Source organism: Perca fluviatilis, chromosome 2 (genome assembly GCF_010015445.1).
Source record: "Perca fluviatilis chromosome 2, GENO_Pfluv_1.0, whole genome shotgun sequence".
In the NCBI taxonomy this organism is placed as follows: domain Eukaryota; kingdom Metazoa; phylum Chordata; class Actinopteri; order Perciformes; family Percidae; genus Perca; species Perca fluviatilis.
The window spans coordinates 18,981,352-19,009,039 of record NC_053113.1 but is presented as its reverse complement, the minus strand read 5'-3'; the positions used below and the strand labels follow the sequence as shown (position 1 = coordinate 19,009,039).

Below are 27,688 nucleotides of genomic sequence, written 5' to 3'. Positions count from 1 at the left end.
TCTTTTTTCTTTTCTGGCTAAGTGTGTGTGAGTAAGTGTGTGTGCGTGTGAGTGGGTCTGTTGGGGGATGAACGAGTCCATTCCTTTGCTTCTTCCTACTCCTCTAACCATCCCCATGTCAAGACAGAGACAGCTGTTATCATGTTCCATCAGTGATATGTATCATGGCTGAACACATTGAGCAAAAAAGCAGATTTCATTATTTACAGTTCTTTCGGGTGACTCGGGCAGGAATGTGGTGGTTGCGACAGCAGAGAAACTTGTGGGAATAGTGACGGTGTATGTGTGGGTGTGTTTGCAGACAGAGGTGGAGACATGATGTGCATCAGTTTGATTCAGTGTTTCATGAAACTATGCAAATGTTGGGAAAATAAGGGTTTCCTCTGTCTCTTTTTCAATTGGCATCTCACTTGGGGTGGGGCTCTACCTGGAAGAAGTAGTATGTATAGTACGTTGTGTATGTACTGTATGTTGTACTAATGATTTATTTTAGAATGTATTATTCCCAATATGGGGAATTTGTCTTCTCTCTTAAAGCAGAATCAAATGACTTAGCCACTGAAACAAGTATCACCTGCTCCAATTTCGAATGATGCTATAGTCCTACTTGACACTGACCCTGATCCTGGATTAAAACAACCCTGGAGTGTCTCTCAAAATACACTAGGGAATTTGAGCAAGTCCGGGTGGAATTTAGCACTACACCATCTAGACAGGGCCACTCATTTTTTCGGAATATTACCTCACTGGTGACACTAGATGAGAAGTCATGGAATCACCAAGTTATTATGATTCATTATCTGGGCACTATAGATGTTGACCAATAAAACATATCTTTGTTTTTATTTATTTTCCATCTTGTTTTTTGTGCAATGCAGGGAACATCAATCAAACCAGGGCTGGTTGACATATCATAAACTGTGTTTTTTTTTGTTATTGTGCACTCAAGGAAATATCAATCAATGGTGTTGGTTTATTCATTTCAAGAATGACTTTCATCTGCTTTTGCAGAAGCTAGCCTACTTCAAAAATGTATTAAATACCTGAAAACAACAATTGCTTGGATTTTAAAACTAAAAGCTGATACTAATAAGATGATGATGCAGGTAGAATGTCATGTCCCTATGACATATATTCACAATGGTGTAAAATGGAGTGCTGGCTAACCAAAGCAAAATACAGCCAAAATACTGTAGTTGTTAGAAGGGAAAAAGCTGAGAGAAGCACCAGTCAATACACCTGTCCAAACAAACAATCCCCAGATTCTACCCACTTGCTATTTCTGTGTTTGTGCATGTGTGCAACTTTAGCTCTTGTCTGTTCAAAACTGCAAGGATGCATCTATTCCCAGAATGTATTGCATCATACACACATACACACATACTCCTTTACCCCTGCGTAGATGTCAGTAAAATGTAAGTAAAAGATGGAGTGATGAGAATGAAAACTCCTCCAATCACACATGTGGAACTACCTAAATATTCACGGCTTCTTCTTCCCTTCCACACAAACACACACACACACACACACACACACACACACACACACACACACACACACACACACGCACACACACACACACACTAATATCCACAGGGTTTTTAGGCTGCATGGCCATTTTTGTGAGACTGATCACGTTTGCATTTGTCATCTGTCACACTCACTCAGAACAAATGTTCAACCTGAACTGAAATTCGGCTTTCCTGACAGGCAGGGCAGATATTTCACTGATTTGCTATTGATGTACCACCGTGTTGTATCCCGTGTATAAACATATCTCTTGGTGAATCTTCCTGTCTAACTTAGTTACTGTCTAATATGTGGTGGGATTATTTCTGTTTTAACAAGTTTGGCCTTGTCATGTGTGTGCTGGGTCAAGGCAGACAGCCCCCCCAAGTGACAAGTTTGGATGTTCTCTGTCACTCCTTGCTGACATGCTGACATTTACCACACTGCCGCCGTCTTTGTGCTCACATCACCGTGACAGCGGACTTACAGATCGCCAAAAATCCCAGCGCAGTATCAATTTGCTCATCCAACTCACGTTGAATGGGGGATAAGATGCATTCAAGGTGTACACACACATGCACGTGCACATGTCCAGAGAAATGTGGTGAAGTGTAGAGGCAGGAGTGAACACACACACACCAAGCGCTACTACACACACACACACACACACACACACACTAACCACAACCATAACAAAATTAGAGAGTGACATTTGTGCAGACTGGCCCATGGATTACTTCCCTATGATTATATAGTCCAAAAGAAAAATAGATTTCAAGCCAGTGCATTTGACAACATGACTGCTGTGAAGATGCATTGACATGCATGACGCATTTCTCATTATCTTTTTCAATATTGATCAGGCATCAAAAGAGTTTCCACTAAGCATGCAGCTAAGACTTCATCCACTGTCTATAATTTGCTGTAGGCAGGGAATCATGCATGATTAAAGAGATATTTCAACGCTGGAAAGATGAATATGTATTTAAATTGGATCATTTATGTAGTAGAAATGTGAAAATATTTTAGAAGTTGGTGCCTTCTAGACTGAGAAAAGCCAGAAAATGTATTTTTGACTCATGTGGATGAAAGACAACAACTCCCAGAATGCACTTGCTTCGCAGTCAAGTCAATGGGTTTTATGTCATTTCATTTCAAACATATACACTGTATATAGTGAAATGAAACAACGTTTCACCATGACTCAAGTGGTGTTACACATTTAAAATATATAAAAACGACATTTTATCAAAACAACATATAAAAACAACATTTTATAAAAACAACATTATATAAAAACAACATTATATAAAAACAACATACGAGACAGGCTACATTTAGTGCACACACATTATAGACTATACATAAAGTGCAATTACTACTTAAAGTAGAGCATTTAAGACAGACAAGGGACAGGACAGACAACAAAAGACAGGGCATAAGTAGACTTGAAATAGAGCACTGCTTGTTGTAAGTTAGGTTCGCCGTGAGGTGAAGGTAGAATATATGAACTTTCTTGAGATTTGCGTGGTTGAAATCACCAGCAACAATAAATAGTCCATCCGGATGTGCACTTTGGAGCTTACTGATAGCTCTGTAAAGTTCAACTAACGCATTGGTAGCATTAGCGCTTGGTGGGATGTAAACACGTTTCACGTGGAATGTAGAATGGTCGGCATTTAACAGTCACAAACTCCACCAGTGGTGAGCAGTAGTTGGATACAAGCACCGCAATTCTGCACCAGTCCGTGTAAACATATACAGCCCACCTCCACAAGTCTAACCCGACAGAGCAGCATCTCTATCTGCTCCGAAGGCTAGCAGGCCTGGTAGCTGGATAGTGGAGTCCGTTACACTGTTGTTCAGCCATGTTTCCACAAAAACACACCAGTCTCTGAACTCGCGTTGGGAGTTTCATTGAAGTTGGATGTAGTCCAGTTTGTTGTCTAATGAGCGGACATTTGCAAGTAGGATGGATGGGACAGGTGGACGGTTAGCGTTAGCTTTCCACCTAGCTCGAACTCCTGCCCTCGTTCCGCGTTTCCGCTTTCTCGCACATCGCTTTCGAAGTCCCCTTCTCTGGCTAGCGGAATCAAGCGACACCGCAGGCTGAGGTGCTGGTCTGCGTTGCGTAGTGTGTTGAGGATTCCGTCTGTAATAAAGTTTCCTGCATATTCTCCAATCTGTACCAATGTATCCCAGTGGTACACACGTGCGGTAGTTTGAATGCACATAATTGCAAGGTTGCTGATGAAAAAGTCTTTGCCAGACAAACATTTTACATTCTACTGCAGCAGCTGCTCCAGCCGCCTCTTGTTCCTCCGTCATCCGCAACTGTTCCTCGCTGTATTGCGGCTCGTATAGGTAGACACGAGCATCGGATTCGCGCACCAGATCTTCAAAATCCCCCTCTGCCATATCATCTTCGAAATTACTTTCCGCCATCGTGGTTAGCCTAATAAAGTATGAATTAATTACTCAGCTTTCTCCACATAGCAATAGCCTTTTAGCTTAGCTTCAAGATGGCTGACACTATTTGAAAATTCTGGGAGTGAGGTCCCACCCCCAATGGGCGGGTTGAAAACATGCGGAACTAGCTCTGGCTGTAGTCTCTAGCATTTGGCCAAAAATGCCTCAGATGACGCAAAATGCCGATTTTTGCATTATCAGAGTTTTTTTTCCAGACACACAATACAGAGATCTCTCGTCTCAGGGGGACATGAGGGAGGGAAGCACGATCATTCGAAAATACTAACGGGTTTTTACTGATACGAAGCTTAATGCTAATAATCGGTGAAGTATCCCTTTAATTTCCTCTTTACATATGGGCTGTTGTTGTCATGAATAGTTTAGATGGTTTAGATGGTTTAGAGTTCATGACTAACTCTAATGAATTAATGTTCAAACTTCAGTTTTTAATTAAGTGTAACTTATTCATATGGAATTAAAGGATATGTCCCCTGTTTAGTGCCATTCATTTTAGTTCTGAACTAATAGTTCATTTAGTTTTTGTATTTGTATGTTTATTTTTGTGCCCGCCACCTGCAAAGGAAGCAATCACAGCTTTCATAACATGACCTCTGTTGTCTCTATATTAGCTCACAGAGGTGAATTGATTCGGGCAAAAATATCTTCAGGCACTGAAATAGGAGACCTTTATATTGCTTTTTTCCTCACTTTATTGCTATGATATTTACTTTGGTAAAATGTGAGAGATTTACCATATTGTCATTTCACAGTTATTCCCAAGTTTACTTTAGGAGTTTATTTCTAAAACAACTATTTACTGAGACAGTACTTTATTTTTTAATGAATACATTTTACCTCCATCATGATAATGACTATTCAAAGTCTCAGCAGAGCTTTCGCACATTTATAACTGCTCTCTGGCATATATGGCACTGTTTAATTCAAGAATAGGCACAACATATGAAAAAGTCACAGAACGCATCAAACCTCCACAGTGCCTAGAGCACATTGGACAAAGCCTATGTGCTAGCTTTTACAAAGAAAACTGTCATCACAAACAAAGCATGATTTATTTACATTTTTTATTTAGGTCATTAAAAATAATCAATCTACATCAGAAGTGGGGAGCGCGCTCGATGGTGTTTTAAGCCCCCAGCGTCGACTTCAAGGCAGCGTTGTGACTGTTGACTTCAAGGCACCTAACCCTATCCTTAACCCTAACCATAACCATTGCCTAATCCTAGTGCCTTCCAGGCAGTGCTGCCTGGAAACACCAAACACCGGGGAGCGTGTTCCAACAGCTGTTTACACCGGTTCGCAGTTCTCAGAGTTTATGAGTAACCTGAAAAGGTTGAGAACCACTGGCTTAACGATAGTTTAGAGAGGCTTCAGCAGCTGCAGCAGGGACAGTGGGGCATGATGAAATAGGGGGTATAAATAATTAGTAGGGAATGTATAAATTTGCCACAAACACTATGACACTGATCAACAATGTAAACTACTAGCTTGGTACTACTAGCTCTCAGTCTTTTCATACTCCATATGTTTCACTGCTGGCAGTTTTTTATGTCGGCTGGCATTTAAATGTCGGGGGTGTGTGGGCGGTAGTCTCACATTGCCAGACTCATATTCACAGCGCTGTGTCAGCGCTGAAGTAAGGTCTTGCTACACCACACATACATTCTGGGATAGGAGATTGCATTTCTTTAAACCAATCACAATCGTCTTGGGCGGCGCTAATCTATGGATGCAGCAACGATGGCTCTGCAGAATAATCTCGGGAAGGAACTCGTTTTGGTGGAACATTTGCACGTAGGGAGGCATGCTCTGGAATGGCTAATTCCCCTCAAAAGTAAATGCCCCATAGAAAATTATATGTAGTTAACTGTTCACACAATACAGTAATGTGAGCTATTTAAATTAGCTGGATACATGGTTAAACATAATTTGTTCTTACCAGTGTATCGCTGTATGTACTTTATCCACAGCAATCCCCACCAATCCGTCCCGAAACGACATGTTCTTGTAAACTTTTTGTTTACAAGAAGACATTTAAATCAAGTGTGCAATAGACAACCAACCTACATTAATATACTTTCTGAATATGCTATATAATTGTTATATTTCAGACATTGCAGTGATTTGGGCCTTAAATGGGCAATTAGCGCTTGCCTTGATCTCATTGAACAATGCTTTATTTGACATTACCTCGGTCTTTCCTAACACTGAGTGGCACAGGCCCTGTCGTTCAGCTATAGCTATGGCTGTTTCCAGAACAGCTGACAGCATTTAATCTGCAGTTAATGTGGCGTACAGAGAAGCTGCAGTAAAGATAATGTAAGGGTTGTAAAAGTGCTAAAGCTAATTAGCTCTCTGGCAGAGGTGCACCAGGTGAATGGAGCTGGATGAGATGGAGATTTTGAAATGGAAAGTATAGAGTAACAAGCTGTGGTCAGGATGAAAAAACTCTAAAGGTTAAAAGTGTCATCTAACCCGGTGCCAAGTAGCAGAAGAGTGGAGTAAAGAATATGTGCATCTTCTGCACAAATACTGATTAGCCTTGCTATGCCATTTAAATAGCATCATTATCTTGCTCCATGACGCTTGATAATACAGTCCACCTCTCTGGTAAGGCCTGCTTGGCTTCAAAATGCGAGAAATATAAGTGGTTAACAGAAATACATTATATACAGCTAACCCCATGCATCTGCTTACTCTTACACTAATTAGCCTATGTCACCTTTTGGACCTATATGTGTGTGTTTTTATCTCTTTTCTTTCAATGTTGTTTTCACCTTTGATATACAATGAAACAATTTCCCTGATGCTTTACACTCAGAACAACTTGACCTTTGTGTTCCCCTTCAATCTGAAAGAGTAGTCAGTGGGTGAATCATCCAGTAATATTGCTGTTTGGTTCTCATAAAGTCCTTGGAATTTGCATTTCCGTTTTTGAATACATTTTCCTGACCGGAGATAAAACATAAAGTGAAAAACAGGAGTTTGTTCAGGCATTGACTTAGTGCAGTATCTCTGTGTATTTATGATTGACCTACCATTACACCTCCACTGTACACCAATTGTAACATTGAAAAAGTAATTATGAATAAATTAATCCTAGTCACCAGCTGAATCGAATTGTCCATGAATATTGACTCATTTAGCAAAATCTCACTTTTTTACAGTATGAGACATTTGAGTTCACCTGCTAAGCAGGCATATCGACACAAAAAATCTCTCTGGCCTTTTCTTGCTTTCTTGATCACAGGTGGTTGTTGAAACGCCTCATTTCATCACAGTTATTAGGTTATTTTAAAGGAACATTTATGAAGCTTTTATGATGGTAATTATCTAATGATGGTTAATTTTATTTGGCCCATCAGTCCATCTATCAGCCAGGACCTGTGAAATTTGTGTTATTTTGCGATATATAGCTAAAGGTCAGATCCCGAGCCAAGTTGAGATAATGTTGCATTATGGGAATAAAAATAGTCTCATGAGCCATTCTGTATTATAATCACTTAATGGTCCACTAAAGGCTGCATAAAAGCTGCCTCTTTTATAGGTGATTATTACAGCAAAGAACTAGATTGCGGTACAAGCAGCAACACGGTTTTATCATATTGTAAATATAAAGTAACTTGAAATCCAAATTATTATTATTATTATTATTATTATTATTATTATTATTATTATTGCATTATTAGTTCATCCTGATGGCAAAACAAGGTCAGGTTCCAAAGAAATATCTGCACACTCTGTTACAATTTAGTTCTTTGCTGTAATAATCACCTATAAAAGAGGCAGCGGTTATCATGTTCATTTCTCATGCTGCTGCTCCACTTAAGGCTAATCAAAATCTATTATTTTTACCCAGGATGGACCGTTTCATTAACTAATTTTGATTGGTTAAATATCTGTATAGATATGAGCAGCCAGTAATGAAACTGCTTACTAAACCAATTCCAAAGCCCACACACAGTTTTATTAGTTTATTATTTGTTAGTCGGTTTATTAGTGATTCTGTCAGTGCTACATTACTCAACATTATGATGTGCAGGGGTTAACCTCAATATTAAATTTATTAATTTAGACAAATTGGGAAAGAAAATGAATGAACATATCTGCGTTGGAACAGACATTTTGCATGCGGGCTAAACATGGCTAGGCTTAAATGTGTCTTATCCTGGTCTACAGTGGTAATTAACCTTCAGTGGAGCAGCAGCATGTGAAGTGACACAGTGGAATATGTGACCCCTAATCCATCAAGAGAAAGTGTTAGAATCACAAATCAGTTAAAAGCTGTAAGGGAACAGGCCCTCTTTGTATTGCCAGGTTTAATCATGTTTCACTCACAGTGGCTGTGCTTTGAATGGCAGGAGAGTACAGTCTGACTTTCACCTCCCATGGGCCTTCACTGAATGAAGAGAGAAAGCAGGCGGGAAAGATGGATAGATGGCTAATTTTGGTGTGAAATGGAAACGATAGCAAGAACACAGACAGCTTTGATGCACATCAACGTGCAGGAGGTATTCAAGTTCAACAGAAACCTTAACAAGTTTAATTTTTATTCTGTGGTACATTAAAAATGCATTAAGAGGTTTGGAACATAATTAAAAAAACTGGGAACACCATTCTTCACAAAATTATGCAGTTAGTGGTGACAGATGACTAGGAATGTTGTCAAACTTTATTTTGGTGCTTTAATTTTTTCAGTGTTAAAACATGCACTTCTATCAGCACCTTATCAAGGTCTAAATATTTAGTTTTATTGAAAAGGAAATGAGATAAAGCAGAAGGCTGGTGCGTTGCTGTCATGAACACTGTTGTGTTGCTGTCATGAACACTGTTGTGTTGACCAGGATTTTGAACTCATAAATGCTCTAGTCAAGCCACCTACAATGAATGTGTCCTTTGTTAACATACCTGGTTACATAAGGGATAGAAATACAATTTCAGAGTAGAATTATGAGGCAGTTTTTCTCCAGCAAGGTGAAACAAAACGATGGGGGGGGGGGAAGAATAGTATGAAGGGCAAATGAAGGAATGGATAAACGTGGTGCAATGGACAAATGGCATAGATGACAGACACTTAATAAGAAGCTGAATTTGAGAAATGGCAGCGGGTGAACGACAGGAATAAATGAGAGAGCGAATGGGAGGAATAAATGATAGGAGGGATAGAGCTGTTCTCCAGCCAATCACTATGTGTTTTCATTCTGTGCAGATTTTTAGGGGTGGAAGGCTGCAATGACGATGACACACACTGGAAAATAGAGAGCGCAGGGACACACGCACACATCTACAGTTTTCCTTGAGAGAGGAGACAGGTGTAGGAACTATTTTTCTTTGTCAACTTTTCTTGACCCTGGTCACAATACTCTTATGAACCTTGTTTTTGACTTGTTTTTCTGTCTATATGCAGTTCTGAATGTCAGGTCAGAACTATGTCCGGGAGTCAATACAACAACTGTTTATCTAATTGATTGAAAGGGCATGAGGAGTTGAGTGACCTTATATGGGGATCTTGGTTGCTGGAATGTCCAATGAGAAGTTTGGGCCTGTTTTATGGCTATGGGTAAAAGGAACAAATGCTGAAGGATTTTCTGCAGACAATTGCTCAGGGTCTTTCGATTGAATAAAGATGTTATTATTGCACCATCCGATCTCCCTGAAGATTCTTTGTTTCAACAAATCGGCCTAAAAAAATCCACAACAACAGCAAGAGCACACACACACACACACACACACACACACACATTTTTGGCAGAGGCTGCCCTACCTTCATACACCTAGGTCCCTGGCCCAATTTGAACAGTATCAGTGAGCGATGGTGGCCCACTGGTGCAAGAAGAAAGAAAAAAAGTCAAATCATTTTTCACAACTTGCCCTGATGCAAACTTCTCTCCAATGAGAGTTCAGATAACATTTTGCCTCTAAGCATTTTTAGTTTGTGTTTGGGGAAATGTGTCTGACTAAGAATTTACTAAATGAAACATATTCTGTAAATGTAAGAATCTAAAAAAAAAAAACGTTGGTTAAATCTAGAAAATGTCACTATAAGAGTGGGCTCTTGTTCGAAGATCTTTAAATGCCCACCCAGGACTGTTTACATACATCCCAAAGGGGACATAGTAGTTAAATCAGACCTTACAGCTAAAAAAAAAAAACTACTTTCCTGGATGAAATAACACTAACTTCAAATATACTGGGGCACACTACATATTTTACAAATTAGGATCCGTTTACTTGTCCCTTGTCATTTGTGGCTCTGAATCTAAAGTCTGAGAAAATAACCTGGATGATATCCATAGACTGTTAATATACAGTCTATGATGATATCATCTGGGATTGGGCTTGATACATTTCATCAACAGAAAGCCTGCGTTACAAACTTGGGGTTTAGAGTTTAACGGATGCAGGTATTTACGGAGTGTCAAATAAAAGACGCTAGTTAGTTGCGTTATGGGAAATGTAGGATCTAGTGTTTTTTAGAGCTTGATCTATACTGCTGCTTTAATTTGATCAATCTTTTTATTATTATTTTGTCTCTGAGACCAGGGACTCTCTGACACTGGTACTGCATTCTAAACAGCATGAGCGTTCAAGATCCTGCCTAATTTGACATATGTGATTCATTTTGATCTTGTTGTTAGATTAACCGGTAACACTTTACTTGAAGGTATCTACATAAGAGTGACATGACACTGTCATGAACACATGACACTGTCATGACACAGACATGACACATGAACCCTAACCCTAACTCTAACCCTAACCCTAACCCTAACCCTAACCCTAATCCTAACCATAACATGACAAAAACTGAATGACACTTAATAAATTTAGTTTATGACTTGTTTATAATGTTTATGACACGTTCATGACAGTGTCATGTCACTCTTATGTAGATACCTTCAAGTGTAACTGTTTAACCTTTCCAAGTAAAACGTGTTCTCAGTGATTTATATATGTATGACATTATCTGTGATATATTTTCAGTGTATGTGTAGCTTTTGAGACAGCTCTTCGTAATTCCTTATGTACACAATGTTAGTTTGTTTTATGCTTTTGATATTATTCTGAGTCTGGCTTGGAGGTGTGTACTGATCCCCTTAAGTCCTCCAAGTTAACACATAGAAGGGTTTTCTGATCTGATGCTTGAACTTAAGCATATGTTGTTTTTGGCCATTTGCTGAAACTATACTGATGAGTGGGACTAAGTACAGTTATTCAATGCCTGAGTCTTTTTAATTCCACTGTATCTGACAAAGAAACAATTTGGGCTCAAAACATTGCAACTATTACAATGTAATAAAACAGAAATTTGACAGAGGACGTTGCCCAGTGTTGTGAGTCCTTGTATAAGACAGAAATCATCTCTCTACTGTAGCTGCCATCAAGATATCTCATCAATTGCATCTGTCTTACTGTTTCATCTGACTGCCATGAGTGCAATGTCTTCTCTGTTCCGAGTCCTCAACGGGGACATCAAACAGACACAGGAACAATATTTTCTCTGCAGCTATTTTCAGACGTCACTGTATTCTCTCCCCCCCCCGCCTTCCTCTCCTCTGTCCTCGATTTTCTCCTCCTGTCTTCTCCCCTGAAGGTAAACATTGCCAGCAGCAGTAGTAGAAGTGTCACCCGAGGCCATCGTCTTTCACAGTGTGCAGCAACCGCTCTACAGCGAACTCATCCATCTCGCACACTCTCATCATCAGCCTAATGCACTCATTACCACAGACTCCACTATAGAGGATAGGTTCATAGACGCTATGGCTGCATGAGCTTTTAAACAGGGTGATGTAACTGATAGCAATTTACATATACAATACACCAGAGATATGGGGGCTGTGTAGAGGCAGAATTAACATTTTGATATTTTTTTCTTCCTCAAATCAGCTAATAGAGCGTAAACAAGATTAGCATACATTTTGTGTTTCGGTCAGTGGGGACTATGGTTCTATAATGACCCCATGAAAGTATTGTAAAGCATTTTCTGCTAAACCCATTTTCTGTAGCATTTACAAAAATCAAATCAAAAGCAAAATCAAAACATAACTCAGCATCCATCTTTGCCTCAGCTTTGAGCAGAGACTTGGTTCTTGTTCTTGGTCTCACCGGACAAAGCCTTGCCTTGATGCTGGCCTTGGTCCAGGTTTTGTTGAATCATGAGCAGGCTAAAGCAGGCTGAGTGGAGCCATATCCATTGTGTGGTTGAACAGCTGGGCCTGGCTGCCAGAGACACCGGCATGCGATGAGATGATCGATAGCTTAATAGCAGGATTTCAGCCTGTCTGGGCAGTGTGTGGCACTACATAATGTGGAGTGGGGATAATTATTTCATCACCGAGATCTGGGACTGGGATAACTGGGACTTTTTAATTTTACACTGGGCTCTGTAGAGGGCAGTAGGTGATGTAAAAATGGAAAGAATATTGGGTAGAGCTTTCACATTAGGGATCCCTTACAAATGAATGGACTATGTATACAAATGCTTGGATTGGCTATTCTCCAACTGTGGTCATTTTCAGCTTATTATGCTGTTAACATGAACCTTTGACACCATGTTTGAGTCTTCCTGTTTTAGTGAAGGAAATATTCAGCTGCCCTCACTGCCCTTACAATAGAAGATATCGTATAGGGAATAAAAAACGTGATTTCCATTGTAACTGATAATAATAGTAACAGTAATACTGAGACATCGTCTACATTGAGGTCTCTAACTTTTAAAACACTCATGTGAAAATGACTTGCAGCCACACTAGCTTTTCCCGGTCAAGACTTGCCTGCCTGCGAACAGTGAAGCACTTGAACGATGGAAAAATGCCTAAATCTCTCGGGGAGGTGTGGATGGATGGGTCAATCGATTGGTACACCACTTTTTTTTTCCTATTTCAAACTGTGAGTCATTGTTGTTGTTCTTTCCTCTACCATGATCGTTCCCTATAACTACTGTATAACCGTGTACTGTGCTTAGCATTGGTTTCAGTTCATTTAGGTTTACAAATGGATGCAGACAGAAAACCAATGTTCTGCTAGGTTACTGGTTTTGTCAAAGGAGTCTGTTGGCTTTGAAGAGAACATAGATTGATAAAACAGCTTCAGTTTCCCATCGGAAAGGGCTGTCTGATGGCAAGTTAAAGCGGGAAAAATATTTTGAATATAGCGTACGTGTTTTGCTGCTTCCCCCTGTCTACAGCAGTACATTGATTAGATTATGTGTTGGTACTACAGTCTGCTTCTCCAAACTAGGGCTGTGTCCATCACCATCTACACTGACCATGGATAAGTACCTCATACAACTCCACTTCAAAAACTGTGAACTATCCCTTTAAACCTCCATTAAGTCCCCTCCTGATCTCTGTGGTCATATATACTGTGAAACAGCAAGCTGGCATTTTAAGATGTATACACTGGATAAGTTCAGTTTTTGAAGGAGAAGAATCAGAGGTGTCAAAAGTATTCACATTCATTACTCAAGTAGAAGTATAGATACTAGGGTTTGAAAAGACTTTTGTAGAAGTTGAAGTATCAATTCAAGCTTTTTACTCAAGTAAAAGTGTAAAAGTACTGGTTTCAAAACTACTTAAAGTATAAAAGTAAAAGTAATGTAAGGGGGAAAAATGCCATTAAGGACAAAAGCTTAACTCGCCCCACAGGGGCCTATAGTGCACTACCCCACCTCCACAAAAAAAATATTTTTCTAAAGGCCATAATGACTATAATAATGTTAAATTAAAATCATACCTGCAAACTCAGAAGGGCTGAAAAAAGTGACACATCTCTTCTGTGTTTTTCAGACAACGGCAGCTACAGTCTGGTGTTACAATCCTCTCCAGTGAAATACAGACACACTTTTACACCGTTTAGCTGTCAGCATTTTAACCGTGTTTACTCCAGCTGCTAGCTAACGGTAGGCTAACATTACCTGCTGTCGAGTGTAGTGTTAACTAGCGTCCCGTGCGGCGATGTTTCAGTTCCCTCTAACGTCCGTTTTCGGAGCATCAGAGAGAAGCACAGGCATTTCAGTGGCAGCTAAATAAGGCACCGAAATCCGCGTTGCTATTCGGTCCGGTAGATAACGGTCGTTAAGGCACCGGTGCCGTATTAGCACCGGGTCTGTGCAGGTGTGATACAGGTGCATACAAACCAATAGGGTGTCAGAATGGTATATGTTTATACTTCTCATCCAACCACAATCAAATTCACTCTATCCGGATGGCGCGATTTATCTGGATAGGTTTTTTTTTAAACAAGGACAAGCCGGAATGAAAACAAGCCGAACTGAATTAGGAGTAAGGAGGCTATTTTTAAAATGTAAGGAGTAGAAAGTACTGATAATTGCGTGAAAATGTAAGGAGTAGAAGTCAAAAGTTTGCTGTAAAATAATTACTCCAGTAAAGTATAGATACCCAAAATTTCTACTCAAGTAAGGTAACGAAGTACTTGTACTTTGTTACTTGACACCTCTGAGAAGAATGGATGCAGGGGTGAAGTGTAGAGAAAAAGATGTTTTTTATATTAATCCGGCAAGCGTGGACATACTCTTACGTACATACTTATTTTTGTTAATGTTAAGATGCCATGTCTTACATTTCACTGATGAAGAAAACAGGAATCTGTTTAGTCTGAGAGTTAGCCAATGTCTTTAACAAGCTTCTTATAACCCATACATGATCTTTACCAGATTAATGACATTTATAGGGTTATAAAGCCCATTGGAACTCGGGTCACACTCGGGTCACTTGAGTTTGATGTGTCACGGAAGGACTTCCGCAGTTTTTATATGCCATTACACAAAGGAATATGGACTAGGCTACATTTCTTCAATGGTGAGAACCTGGCCCTCAATCAGTCAAACTTACGTATACAGTACGTATACAGTCTATTCTATTGTGTGGTTACTGTTCGATTTGTTCTGCTTTGTTGACCTTAGAGCTAATAAACCCTATGGTCAAGGAGAGTGTCAGCGAGGTGATGGTCTCTGTTTCATGGTGTAGCTCAGCTGTGCAGAGAACGTCCTCAGGGGCCTAAATGGAGGTCATAAACTCTGATACGGATATTTGAACACATTGAACTCTAACTGGCCTTGCTCAAACAAGGACACATGCTCTCCCCTGGGGTAGTTTCCATGAAAAGAATTGGAAAATAGAACCTATTGATTTCTGACTGTGTTTAATGTGATTGTCATGGCTATGTTTTGTTAATATTTAGCCTGTACCCCCCTTGGTTTCTTTCTTTGACCATCATTAATGTAATGTAATGTAATGTAATTATTTGAAAGTTAAAACATACAGATTATGTTCATTCAGATTATGTTATATTCATTCATATTCTCAATTCATTTTAGTTTAACACAAAGAGGAAGGAGTTGTGTCTGTGTGCTTGTATTTCTTAATTATTTATTGGGGGGAGGGAGGGGGTTAATAGAGTACGTTATCAGTATCAGAATATAAGTATAATTGTGCATAATCTAAATGAAATCCAGCAACAGTACGCAAAATAATGAAGGGGAAAATGTGTAATCCAGGCTTAGACTTACTGTGAATGGCCTAAATCCAGTCATTGTGCACAGTGGACTTTTCAGTGGTGACAGACAACAGCAATGTGGCCTTTTAGTATTATGGATTACATAGAAATATCTCACAGAGAGCTATAAAGTTACGAAGGAGGTTTTAAACAGTAAGCACAACTTCTGACAATTTTTTTTTTAAATAATTCACTCCTTATATTGTGTAACGTAATTTCCTCACAATGAACACTTTATCGCTATAGATTTAAGTGTCAGCATTTCCTACATGTTCTGAAATTAGTCATTGGCTGAAAAGCTTAAGTGAATTTTTTCTGAGGTAGACGTCACATCCAGTAGCGAACTGATTAAATTGAGGTGTTTGTGTTTATTGTAATGTTCTAGCCGGTGTTGCATTGGATGCCAGTTTGTCATTGATAGTTTGACACTTGCACAGCAGTGTTTTGGCTTGGCTCCAAGTCTAGGCTGAAGTAACTGACACATCGCCCACTGGGGTTTGTGATTAACTTTATTGACATATAAGGGGAGGTGGGTGTATGGCATTGGACACAGTTGGCAGAGCTAACAGGCCTTTCAAGCTGCCAAGACAAAATAGCACTGATGTTTTCAGGACTGCCCAGTGAAATGCCTGGATAGAGTAGATTTAGAAGCACGGGCATGGTGATTCACCTAAAAGCTGCTGCCATTTCTTCTGCATCAGACTTATTCTAATTCATCTCACTTTATGATGCCTGTGAAGGTTCTCAGTCATCCAGGTCATAGTTATCCAAGCATTGAACAGTATTAGAGCATATACCTTTTACAGAACTGGAACTGGAAACTACATAACGGCTTTATATTCAGGATATCTCTGCCGCTACTGCACCAATTAATTGTATCCTGATGATGATAATGGTGAGTTATGTACAAATTAAATAGTGCATTACTTTTCGTAGATGTACAAACAGTCGAGGAGACCTCTAGCTCACCCAGTAGAGCGTGCGCCCCATGTAGGCTGAGTCCTTGGCTGTGGTCATGCTTGATTACAGTCTATCATGTCCGACATAGAAAACATGAATGTTTATGCTTTTAATGCAAGAAAGGAAAAGTATCTGGTTGTCGTACTACGGTCATCTGACCATCGAAAGAAAATAGAGCTCCCACCTGGGGACACCAAATTGGGGAAATAAAGCAAGATTGATTCAAGGCATCAAGACCCTGACAGGGGCCCGTTAACATGCCAGGGATTGTAAAAAAAAAAAAAAAAATACTGTTTTAAGGCCCTTTAAGCTATTTTTGGGGGGGCCAGAATTTCTAGCAGCACCCCAAAGCCCACCAATTGCTTCCATGACGCACAAGTTTGATTGACAGGTTCAGTCCTCTATCTTTCTCTCTGACAACACTCCCACGTACACACACAGAAGGTTGGCGTTCACTCTGTTAAAAAACAGCAGGATGTCATTAAGTCTGTGAGAGGAGCCTTTAATGTAATTAACAGGAGACGAGGGGTGGCAACCGCGAAGTCAAGTAAATCATCTCACATCCTCCTCTGCAACAGTCATACACACAAACACACTCCCTCCCCTCTAAGCCCCTGTTGATAAAGTGTGTCTTTAATTAAAAAAAAAACCATCCGACACACACTCATCCACATACACTACTGGTTTCCAATTAGAACACGCAGGCTTGATTAGTATTAATCCTTATCTCCAGAATGGACAGCTTCTCAATTGTGTTCTTTCCTCGGCTGGCTAATTTCATGAAGAGCATAATTACAGCATTTTCAGTTTCGGGCCCTCTGCAGAGTTATGAGGCTGACAGTCTATCTCTGCATTGCAGCTGAGAGTGTTTGGGTGTGTGTTTTCCTGTGTAAGTGAGTGTGTATCTATGTATCCCAGCTTGCTTGTGAATATGCACTTGTGTTTTTGTGCCTAAAATGAGAGGGAGAATTAGCGGGTTATGCGGGTGACTAATATGAGAGATAATTTGAGGCCAAATCCAAATTGGAAAAGCAGCTAAAATCATGACAACTGTGTATACCACATATTAGACAGCAACTACTGTGCAAATAAGGTTGATTTGCTATAATGGCAAGCCAAAATATATTCAGATAATGTGGGTGCAAACATTTTAGTGCAGGCAAACTGATGCCTGGTCCAGAATGTGTTCACTAACAGTGTGATATCCAGTAATCTGATTTACTTGCCTGTCTCTGTGGTGTGTGTTCCAACAGTAGGAGGATGAAAGGCATGTCAGCACTGATTAGACTACCGAACTGGCACAGTTTGAGTAAATGTGTGTGTGTGTGTGTGTGTGTGTGTGTGTGTGTGTGTGTGTGTATGTATTCATGCCTGTGCTTTGGTCACTCTCCAGTAGGGAGATCGGAGCTGCCCTAAGGAGGTGGCCATGTTCCCATCCTTCTCAGCTCTTCCTTTCATCTCCCCTTATATCTTTCTCTTCCTCTTCTTCCTCTTAGCGGTGCGACTGTTTCCAGCCTGATATCTCCACTGATTTCTCACTCAAATGCTCAGTAAACAGCTGCCGTGCATATCTATGCACTTATGCGCGAGAGCGCCTTTTCAGCAAAAGCAGTTTGTGTAAATCCGGATGCAGGCAGCTCATCAGTGATGCTCTGTCAGCTTTGATAATAACTTGAGGGCCTTGAGGCGCTGTGGCCCACAATACTTTGTCACAGTCCTCCAGGTCTGCAAACACAGGTCACTGTTGCCAGTACACCATCTCTGCCTTCACTGATAATGAGCTCTATGTCCTCAAAGATAGTCTATGTAGTGTGGACGGGTGCCAGATTCCCTTGAGGTGTTGAACGCCGCACAACTTCTGACACCAACAGGACAGCTGCTTAAGTCCTGAGCACACATTCTCAGTGACTAATAGAGAGTCATTAATATTTAGACTTGATTAAATTAAAAGGTGATGGTGCCCAAGGGGAAAGTTAGTAATCATACCAGCAGAGAATAAGGTAAAGGAAAGAATGAGAATAGAGAGTATCTAAAAAGTCGTGCAAGCTAGTATTAAAGTTTTAAAGGGTACGTGTGTAAAGGATATAGTGAGTAATAATGTTCCAGACATCCTAGTACTGAAGATCATAAAAACAATTAATTATGCCAAATAGCCAAACAGTGATGATAACCCCAGCAAATAAACTAATAAAGAAATAGCACTGCAGCATCCATATCCATTAGTTTGCATCCATTAGTTTGAAACGGCCCCCGTTTAAGAAGACAGAGTTCCTTCTGGCCATAAATCTACCTCTTAAAGGCCTAATGTGACGCGGAGACACATATTTAGCTAACAGTTTAGCGCAGTAATTAGCGTTTGTGAGCTCTTCGCCAAGTGCCAGCCACCCAACATCTGTTCCTCTGCTGCCGCCGGGGCCAGCGCTTCGCCCTCGTCCCTCCCTCCTCCACCAGGCATCTTTGCCTCTTCACAGGTGGCAGAACACTTATCAGGTCTGGAGCAAAGTGATAGGCGGACGTATAAAAAAGAAGGGGGGAAAAAGCAACAGGTCTGTTACCCCCCAGAGCTGTTTGAGTGTTCATTTGAGTCTTAAAGGGGGGGTTCCTCCTCCTGCAGTCACCTTGACCTGTCTCCCCACTCCCCCATGGGTTACAATTAAATCACAAGGAGCATGTCGGGCCACCCAGCCTCAGCTGTGGGCGTTCGCCATCAACATATCCTCAGCATATTCACCCTGATAGGAAGCCTCTGCACTTGCCTGTGTGTATTGGATTTATTTCTCGCTCCAGTGGTGATGGATTTTCCATTTGCCTGTTTTGTACGGTGGTGCACCATTGAGAGAAGCAGCACATCAAGACTGTTGTATCTTCTGTCAGTCCCCGTCGCACACCGTTTGCTCAATGCCATTATATGATTTTGCTCTCCCCAGCAAGCCACGCTTCTCCATATTGTGGGGGCCCATTTAACTATGATAAGTCATTGTTCTGGCAATGCAGAGGTAGTATGCAAACTGTGTTGACAGCCCCCCTCCCTATTATCTTATTTTCTGTTCTCCTTTTCACTTCACTCTTCATAATTTTGCCTGTAGCTCCTCTGTGGGAAAATTATCATTTTTGAGCCCATGTCCCAACAGAAAGGAAGGGGGGAGGATTATGACAGAAACAGGATGAAAGGGGAGAGAAAGGGGTTTACGGTAGAAAATAAAGTTGCTCTTATCAGAACTTGCCAGGAGCATTGCGCACACAAAGCTGCTCAGGAATCCAATTTAGTCTTTGCTGTTAGTTTAAGTGATATCAGTGCAATTAGCTGTCACAGGTCATAGTGTGAGCAGGCCTCGTTAAGTGATTTCCTGAATCCCACTGGTGGAAGCGTGAGGGGACGGCAAGTCGCCAAGAAGAAAAAAAGAAAGAAAAAGAAACAACTTCCATCCCCAACTCCACAAATGGACCACTTCTTTATACGGCCTGCTAATAGATGCCAGCTGCCTCTTGGCTCTTTTGTTTTGCTCTTGTCAGCTGCTCACTCTGGATTTAAATGGGTTTTCTTCCTCTGTATCTCTTTACAAGGGTGACTTTGAGTCGTAGTCATTAAATTGGAGCCTAACTCACTATTCCAGAGGTGGTAGATCTTTGTGACTTAAAGCTTTAGTGCGTAACTTTTTGATATTAATAAACATCAGTTACATTCAAGCCATTGCCAAATTAGTTGCTTCAAAGCTAATTAAGACTATCAGCTCCACACAACTCTCTCTGTATTTCTCAGTATGGCTAAGTTCAGAAGATTGTGTCGTCCGCTGACTTTCCCGCGCAGAAGTTCGAGTGAAGATAATTACCTCTTCTCAAGAGTCCATCATGTTTTGTTGATCCTACGTGTCCTCCTTGGATACTAGCAACTGCGTAGAGGAGGGGTGTGTTTGTGTATGTGTGTGTGTGGGGGGGTGCACGCTCACTGAAGGCTTGTATCATGTGGATACGCTGACAGTTTAGTTGTCATTACTTACAATTCCTCATGGGGGCGACAAAAACAATGCACTATAGCTTTAAAGTTGCTAGTGTAAACTCCAGGAATGCCTGGGAACATTGGTAAGAGAGAAGTTACTGAAGTTCGCATTTGCTGTATCTTTGTGTATTTGTGATGCAGGAGAGTAGCAGTCACATACATTTGGCCAATGCCTTCCTCAGTGTGCAGGCTCAGCATTATACCACCGCCCCAATCCGTCTTCACAACTATTAGAACAAATCTAATATTGTCATAAGAATAGAGCACACAGAGCCGATTGAAAGGAAATCATGTGGAAAGAGAGAAAGAAAGAATTTTTTTTTTTAATTAATAAATTAAACACAAATGTATAAAAATAAAATAAATGAGGTGAAAATGAAAATGTAGGTTTGGTTTGAAACACTAATTTTTGGCCCTTTAAGGGAGTCACTATGTGGGTACACAATATGTATTTTTTGGGAAAAATCACCTGTATTAACATAAAATGCCAACAAGAATCTATGTGATTATGTGTATAAGGCAAACACTTAATTTAGTGTTGAGTCCCTCTTTATAACTGAATTGATTTAAACTGCAGATAGTATTGTTGTTTTTTTCAACAGCGTAATATTTAGCTTCCACATAACAGAAGCTCTGGGATTGAAGAGTCCTAGTTAATGGCCATTGTTTCATAGACACTTCATTTACACACATAATTTATTCCCCAGTCGTATTCCATCTGATTGACTGATTAACACTGACCTCATCCCTCCTTCTTTCTCTCTCCTCCCCTGCTTCTTCCTGCTCTCTAGGGGAGATCTGTGCATTCAACATCCACGGGCTGGAGGCTCCGTTCGAGGCAGTGGTGCTCAATGGTACGTCTGGCGAGGGCCAGCTGAGGGCCCGCGGCTTGGTGGACTGCGAGCTGCAGAAGGAATACACCTTTATCATCCAGGCTCACGACTGTGGATCTGGCCCCGGGGGCACGGAGGGCAAGAAGTCCCATAAGTGAGTAAGGCAACAAAAGGGTCTAAAGTCTGACAGAATGCATAGTACTTCATATGACAATTTCCAGGCAAAAAGCGGAATTTGATTGATTCAATGCTTTTTGCAATTACATAAACAAGATTTTCCATAAATCATATACAAAATGTTTGGGATAAATTATTTAAAACTACAAGTACTTACAAGTATAATTCATCATTCATTTAGACAATGGCTTAAGTCCAATCAAATTATCAACAATGCTAGAAAACAGTGATTTAGAAAGTGTGATAGTTTCAGTCTACTGAAATAGCGCATGTGTGTGGATGGCAAATGAAAGCAGGAACAACTAAGGATAGAAAGAAGGCTGGCTGGTAAAAGGTGTTTTGGGCTTACCTCAAGATGCCATTTATAGCAACTTAACCTCCCTCCCACCCACATATTACATTATTTTGAAAGACACTTTTCACATATCTCCTGCAATCCACTCGGCTGCAGCGGAATCCCAGATTGTTCTAAGAAAAACCATCCATGCCAGCACAGATATGGCACAACCCCCACCTTCACCTCCACAAGCACCAATAGACTAGTTCCAAGAGGTCAACTGATAAAAACAACTTGTCACACTTGTTGGCCCTCCTTAAAGTAGCTTCTGTCTGAAATTGCTCTCCGCGCAGCCTTTCATGCTGCACATCTCCCCTCTGTGTCTTATCGCTCAACCCCTTACTTCAGCCAACAATGGAGCCATTTACAGAAATCTATCATCTTTTCTAGCTTATAGAAATAATAAATATAATAATATAATAATAAATAGCTCCTACACACACACACACACACACACACACACACACACACACACACACACACTGATACATACTGTATACTCACTAAACCTGGAATTATGGCAGCAGGGGTTTTCTAGCCTCGGTGAAAGTTTTAAATCAGTAGAGCCTAACTTGTATTTACTGTATGCTGTTTGCTGTTTTACTAGGGTGTGTGTGTGTGTGTGTGTGTGTGTGTGTGTGTGTGTGTGTGTGTGTGTGTGTATGTATGTGTGTGTGACTTTCTGTGGACAAGGCAGGGTGATGGATTTGTGCTACTATTTCCATGCTGTTGATCATGTTTTATATCCCTTTTAAGCACCTTATTACTTCCTATCAACATAACTCACTGCTCGCTGTGACGCAGGCCCAGTTTTGTTGGTAGAGACAGGCTAATGCTTGAGGGGAAGTGAATTTGGGGACACTTTAAATGGCTTGTCCTTTTGCTGGCAACTCTCAAAGGATGAGGCTGGCCTTTCGCCGCACTGCTCTCTCGCTCCGATATAGAAGGAAGCTAACAGAAAAGAAGAAGAACCCCGCCTAAGGCTGTGCTCAAATTACACATGACACGTCAACAGCAGAGAAGGAAAGCAGTTAAGAAAATTAGCAGCTAAAGAGGACAGGGGAGAGGATCAGGAGTGACAGTGGATTGAGTTTGAAATTCACCCTGAATCCTCTATTCCTCTCTGCTTGCTTACCACTGGCTGCCCTACTTCTCCCTCCTTTATTTTTCCCTGGCTGGCTACAGCTCAGCTAGCTCCTGCTGTCCTTATTTCTGTCTTTCCCTCTTGTCTCTGTTACAGACTCCAGTGTTTGAATATTTCTCTCTGCCCTGGCTGCACAAATATGTCAAATCTGTGACAGAAATGCATATTTTTTTAATTTTTATTATTATTTAATTGCAATTTACACTCTGTTAGAACACACTACACACAGGCCTGAAATACACACACACACACACACACACACACAGAGAGTGTTCGAACTATACTGTGGCCTTTGGGGAGCCCACTTTTTTGTTTTTTTCACGGGGGTTGGGGGGTCGTAGCGCATGGACTCACAATGACTTATAAAGATACATAACAGCTACAAGTGTATGCACTATACAGGATTTACCTTATTATACTTTATAGACAGGAATAGCTAGGTCAAACAGCAAACAGCCACCCACAAATAGTCTATAAACAAAGCATCAGGCTGTCTTTGAGATTTCACATGAACTACTTTTAAAGTTACTCAGGCTACCGAAGAATACAATAGAAAGAATATATTTTTAGAGACCCCCCAAAATTTCACAACTCACATTTTCAGGGGAGCCCATGTCTTATTAAGGGGAGCCGAGCTCCCGCTAGCTCCCCCGTAGTTCGCACCCTACACACACACACACACACACACACGCACACACACACACACACATGCTCAGGTCCTATACATGCACCCATGAGCCCATGTCTTATTAAGGTGAGCCGAGCACCCGCTAGCTCCCCCGTAGTTCGCACCCTACACACACACACACACACACACACATGCTCAGGTCCTATACATGCACTAATGGAGAGATGTCAGAGTGAGTGGGCTGCGACTGCTGGACAGGCGCCCTGAGCGGTTTGGGGGGGTTCTGTGCCTTGCTCAAGAGCCCCTTGGCAGTGTCCAGGAGGTGAACTGTCACCTCTCCAGCTACCAATCCACACTCCGTACTTCGGTCCAACCCAAATCACTACGGACTGAGCGACTGCCATTTGCACCCAAATGAAATGTTGTTTCTTTTTCAAAATCCCATGTCAACCTTTGATCACATGCATCATCCTGCAAAGCCAGTAAAAGTGTTGTATTCCATTCGTGGTGACTTCGTCAGAGACCACAGAAACAGACGGCTTTATGAACACTGGCTTTAACGACTGCCTTTTTCTGAGTCAGAGCACCGATATAACAGTGTGCTCATTTCCCAGATCTGAATCACATCGCTTCACTCTGTCCTCTGAGATATTCTACTTGGTTGCCTGTGAAAGCTTTAGTCACTTGTCAGCGAAGTGCAAAGCTCAAATGAATTCACCTTAAACTCCTTGAGACTGTTTCTGCTCAGGTCAGCGTTAAATGAAACACAAATTAATCTACTATACTGTAGGGCTGACCTCTGCCAAATGATCAATTTGTACTGAACTGTGAAGTGTAATGAGCCTTTGTCATAAAGAGACATAAAACAGTGATTCAGCCTAGACTTAATGAAAATTTTAATTTTAATTGGTATCAAGTACTGTTGGTCTTTCTGAAAAGAACCATCTTGGTGTGCAGAAAATGAAAAACTAACTCAAACTTCATCAATAAACAAAAAACTGATGGCTGTGTACAGGCTGTATTGTGGAGAAATACAATGATGCAGAAGCCATATATATATTATCATTTACTGGAACAGCATATATATGATCCTGTCAGAGTTGAATAAGATAGATTGAGTGAAGATTTTTAGCTTTAGTAGCGGCATGGCTGTATGGGTGGCAATGTCAGTCAGTCGCAAAACATCCAGACTGAAATATGTTATTAACTATTTGATGGATTGACATTCAATTTTAGGCATGCATAGTTCCTAGACGATGTGTCCTAATGACTAATACTTTACCACTGGCACCACCATGAGGACATTTATACTTTTGTGTGAAATGTCTATCCGAGGTTCACGTTTCAAGGTTCTCTTTTTGCCATGTGCACAACAATAACATATGTAGTCATTGGCAATGAAATTCTTAACACTTATTATCCTCCTCTGTAAAGCCTTACTGCCATACCAGTCTGATGAATTGTCTTGATATTTGGTACAGACTTATATCCCTCTCAGGATGAATCACTTTGGTGATCACTTCATTTTTCATCTAGCACCATCATCACCGCCATCAAAACTCCTACTTCTGATTTAATTTATGTTAGGACAGTGGTTTCCAACTTCTGGAACGGGAAACCCACATGGGATCACAGGATGATTACCAGGATAAGACACAAGAAAAAACAAAAGTCACATAAAATTGTTTGTTTTTCTGACTTTCCTCTGATATTTATTTTTTTCTGTAAAACGCTGTATAGTTCTACCTCTGTACACCTCTAAGAATATTAAGATGAAACAGCCTGTGTGGGGAAATTACTTTTCAGGTGAACTGCCCTCACTTCCAACTCAAGGGACCACAACTATAAAGGGGTCACATGCAAAAAAAAAGGTTAGGAACCACAGTTTTAGGGTAACATCATTACAAAGCAGATCTATATGTTTACCATTGTTTGAACAGAATTCTCAAAACTATCCAGTGTAGCTAGCCACTGTGCCTTTGAAGGCCTTTTGTGGTGGGTACGGTTAAAAAACAACCATATAATCTCACTAATTAGCATCTGAAGACGAGAAGTTTCTCCGTACTGTGTGTACCTTGTTTTTCCCCCACACACCTTGCTCTGTGCAACTATCTGCTGTTGCTATGGAGTAATTAGGCATAAGGGACATCTCACTGTCTTGCAAAACATGTCATATTCATAATCCTTCCCAGGACTCGCACCTGACCGCGACACATGTATTTAACACCGGCCCATGGGGTTAAGTGTCTGAAGGATATCAGGGGTTGGGGGCGTCGAATAATGCATTCACAACAGGGTTAGGTTCCCCCAAGGTTTGTTTTTGTGTGTGTGTGTGTGTGTGTGTGTGTGTGTGTGTGTGTGTGTGTGTGTGTGTGTGTGTGTGTGTGTGCAAATGTGCCTGTGTGCGAGAAAACATAAAAGTAATTGAGACACACAGATGTTTTATCGTGTCCGCGTAGCCACACATTCACACACACATACTCAGTGCTTGGCAACGCAGTAGTTATTAAAGTCATCATTAGTGAATCTTAGAGGCCTGTGTGTCCTAACCTCCCTGCAGTTTGGAGAGGCTAATTATCTCACCGAACAGCTAGCTGAAGGACAGGCATGCGCACACACACAAGCGCACACAAACACACAAATCCCAAATGCTGAGTCAAATTCACACTGATATACCTAAATTTACATATAAATAAGGCAAACGCCGTACCTGGGGGATAGATTTTGCATCTCATAACCTCGCACACAAGCATGCACACAAACACACTCATACACATAAACAAACACCTAAAAACACACTCAACATTGACAAAAAAAGTCACTTTCTTATGAGTCAAGAAATTGGCCAAAAGCTGTGCCTTGTTAGCATAGGCTGTCATGATAAATTCCTGCACTGAGAAGACCAGGGGACTCCACACAGATGCAGTGCAGCCCTGTCAATGTGTCAGCGCTTTATTCTACCAAGAATCTTAACTTCACGCTTGTCACACTTGATGCTAATATGAGTGAAACCTCATTCTGTCAAAATCTGTTAGTTGACATGATTATTATTTCTGGCAAGAAAGAAAAAAACATCAACTGTAGGGAAATGTTGTTTATCTTCAGCTAACATAATGTAATAGGAGAGTATAGTCTCTGTTTTTCAATTATGAATATGCAGCAGCAGGAACTGCACCATCTGTGCTTGTCTGCTTCAGTTACCAGACGAAAGAAAGTGACACCCATTCGTATTCCAGATTCAAACCACGATCAAACGTTTGCGCACGTCTTCAGTAGCTTAGAGGTTTGTCAGCAGAGTCGGCCAAATAAACATTTAGTCATTTACTTGTGCGCAAATATGCTCTTAAAGGCAAAATAATCTTTTCTCCATGTGCATCAGATTCTCTTTTGTATCACTTTCTCTATATTCCTTTTTTCTGTGGAATGATAGTCCAAGCCAGGATCTGCGCATTAACATTGATCATGATGCATTATAATCACCCTGTATTGAGATTACACAGGCCCCCGTGGAGTTCTGTGGTAGTGCCTCTGGGTCTGAGTCGATATGGAAGTGGGATTTCTTTGCATATTGATGAGGTTACCATTCCATTTTGTCCCATTGGCATAGTTACAGTTGTTTATTTCCATTCTAGTCTTACACAAGGAAATTGATGAGTCAACCTCTTGGCTAATTCTTGACAAAGATTAATTGAGTCCTTTGCCTTTGTGTTGGGTGTATGTGTGTGTGTGTGTGTGTGTGTGTGTGTGTGTGTGTGTGTGTGTGTGTGTGTGTGTGTGTGTGTGTGTGTGTGTGCGCACACAGGCATTCATTAATGACTCTGTTTGAGTGGCTGTGAGTAGTTGAGTGTTGATAAATAGAGTGTGGATGAACTGGGAACAATACTAACCTGGCAATAATATGTATCACCTGGCTTTAACATGCAGCTGGTATCTGATTGTGTCTGCTAATTATTTAGCTGAACTGGAATCACACCTGGCACTGAAATACGTCTCCTCTGCTTGCCACTTCATTCTCTTTTAAGATATTGATATCTTTGAAAAGTGGCTGCAAACATCTCATTCCTTTTTTTTTTTAGATAAAACATTTTGTTTATTTCTG

General features: G+C 40.8%; 1 protein-coding gene across 1 annotated transcript in view; it reads left to right on the top strand.

The window, feature by feature from the left end:
- Positions 1–27,688, top strand: part of LOC120547915 (calsyntenin-2-like) — a 248,888-nt gene that overhangs the window by 132,654 nt on the left and 88,546 nt on the right. The window contains exon 3 of the mRNA XM_039783743.1: positions 21,262–21,457. Coding sequence (XP_039639677.1) covers positions 21,262–21,457 — 196 coding nt within the window. The remainder of the gene's footprint in view (positions 1–21,261; positions 21,458–27,688) is intronic.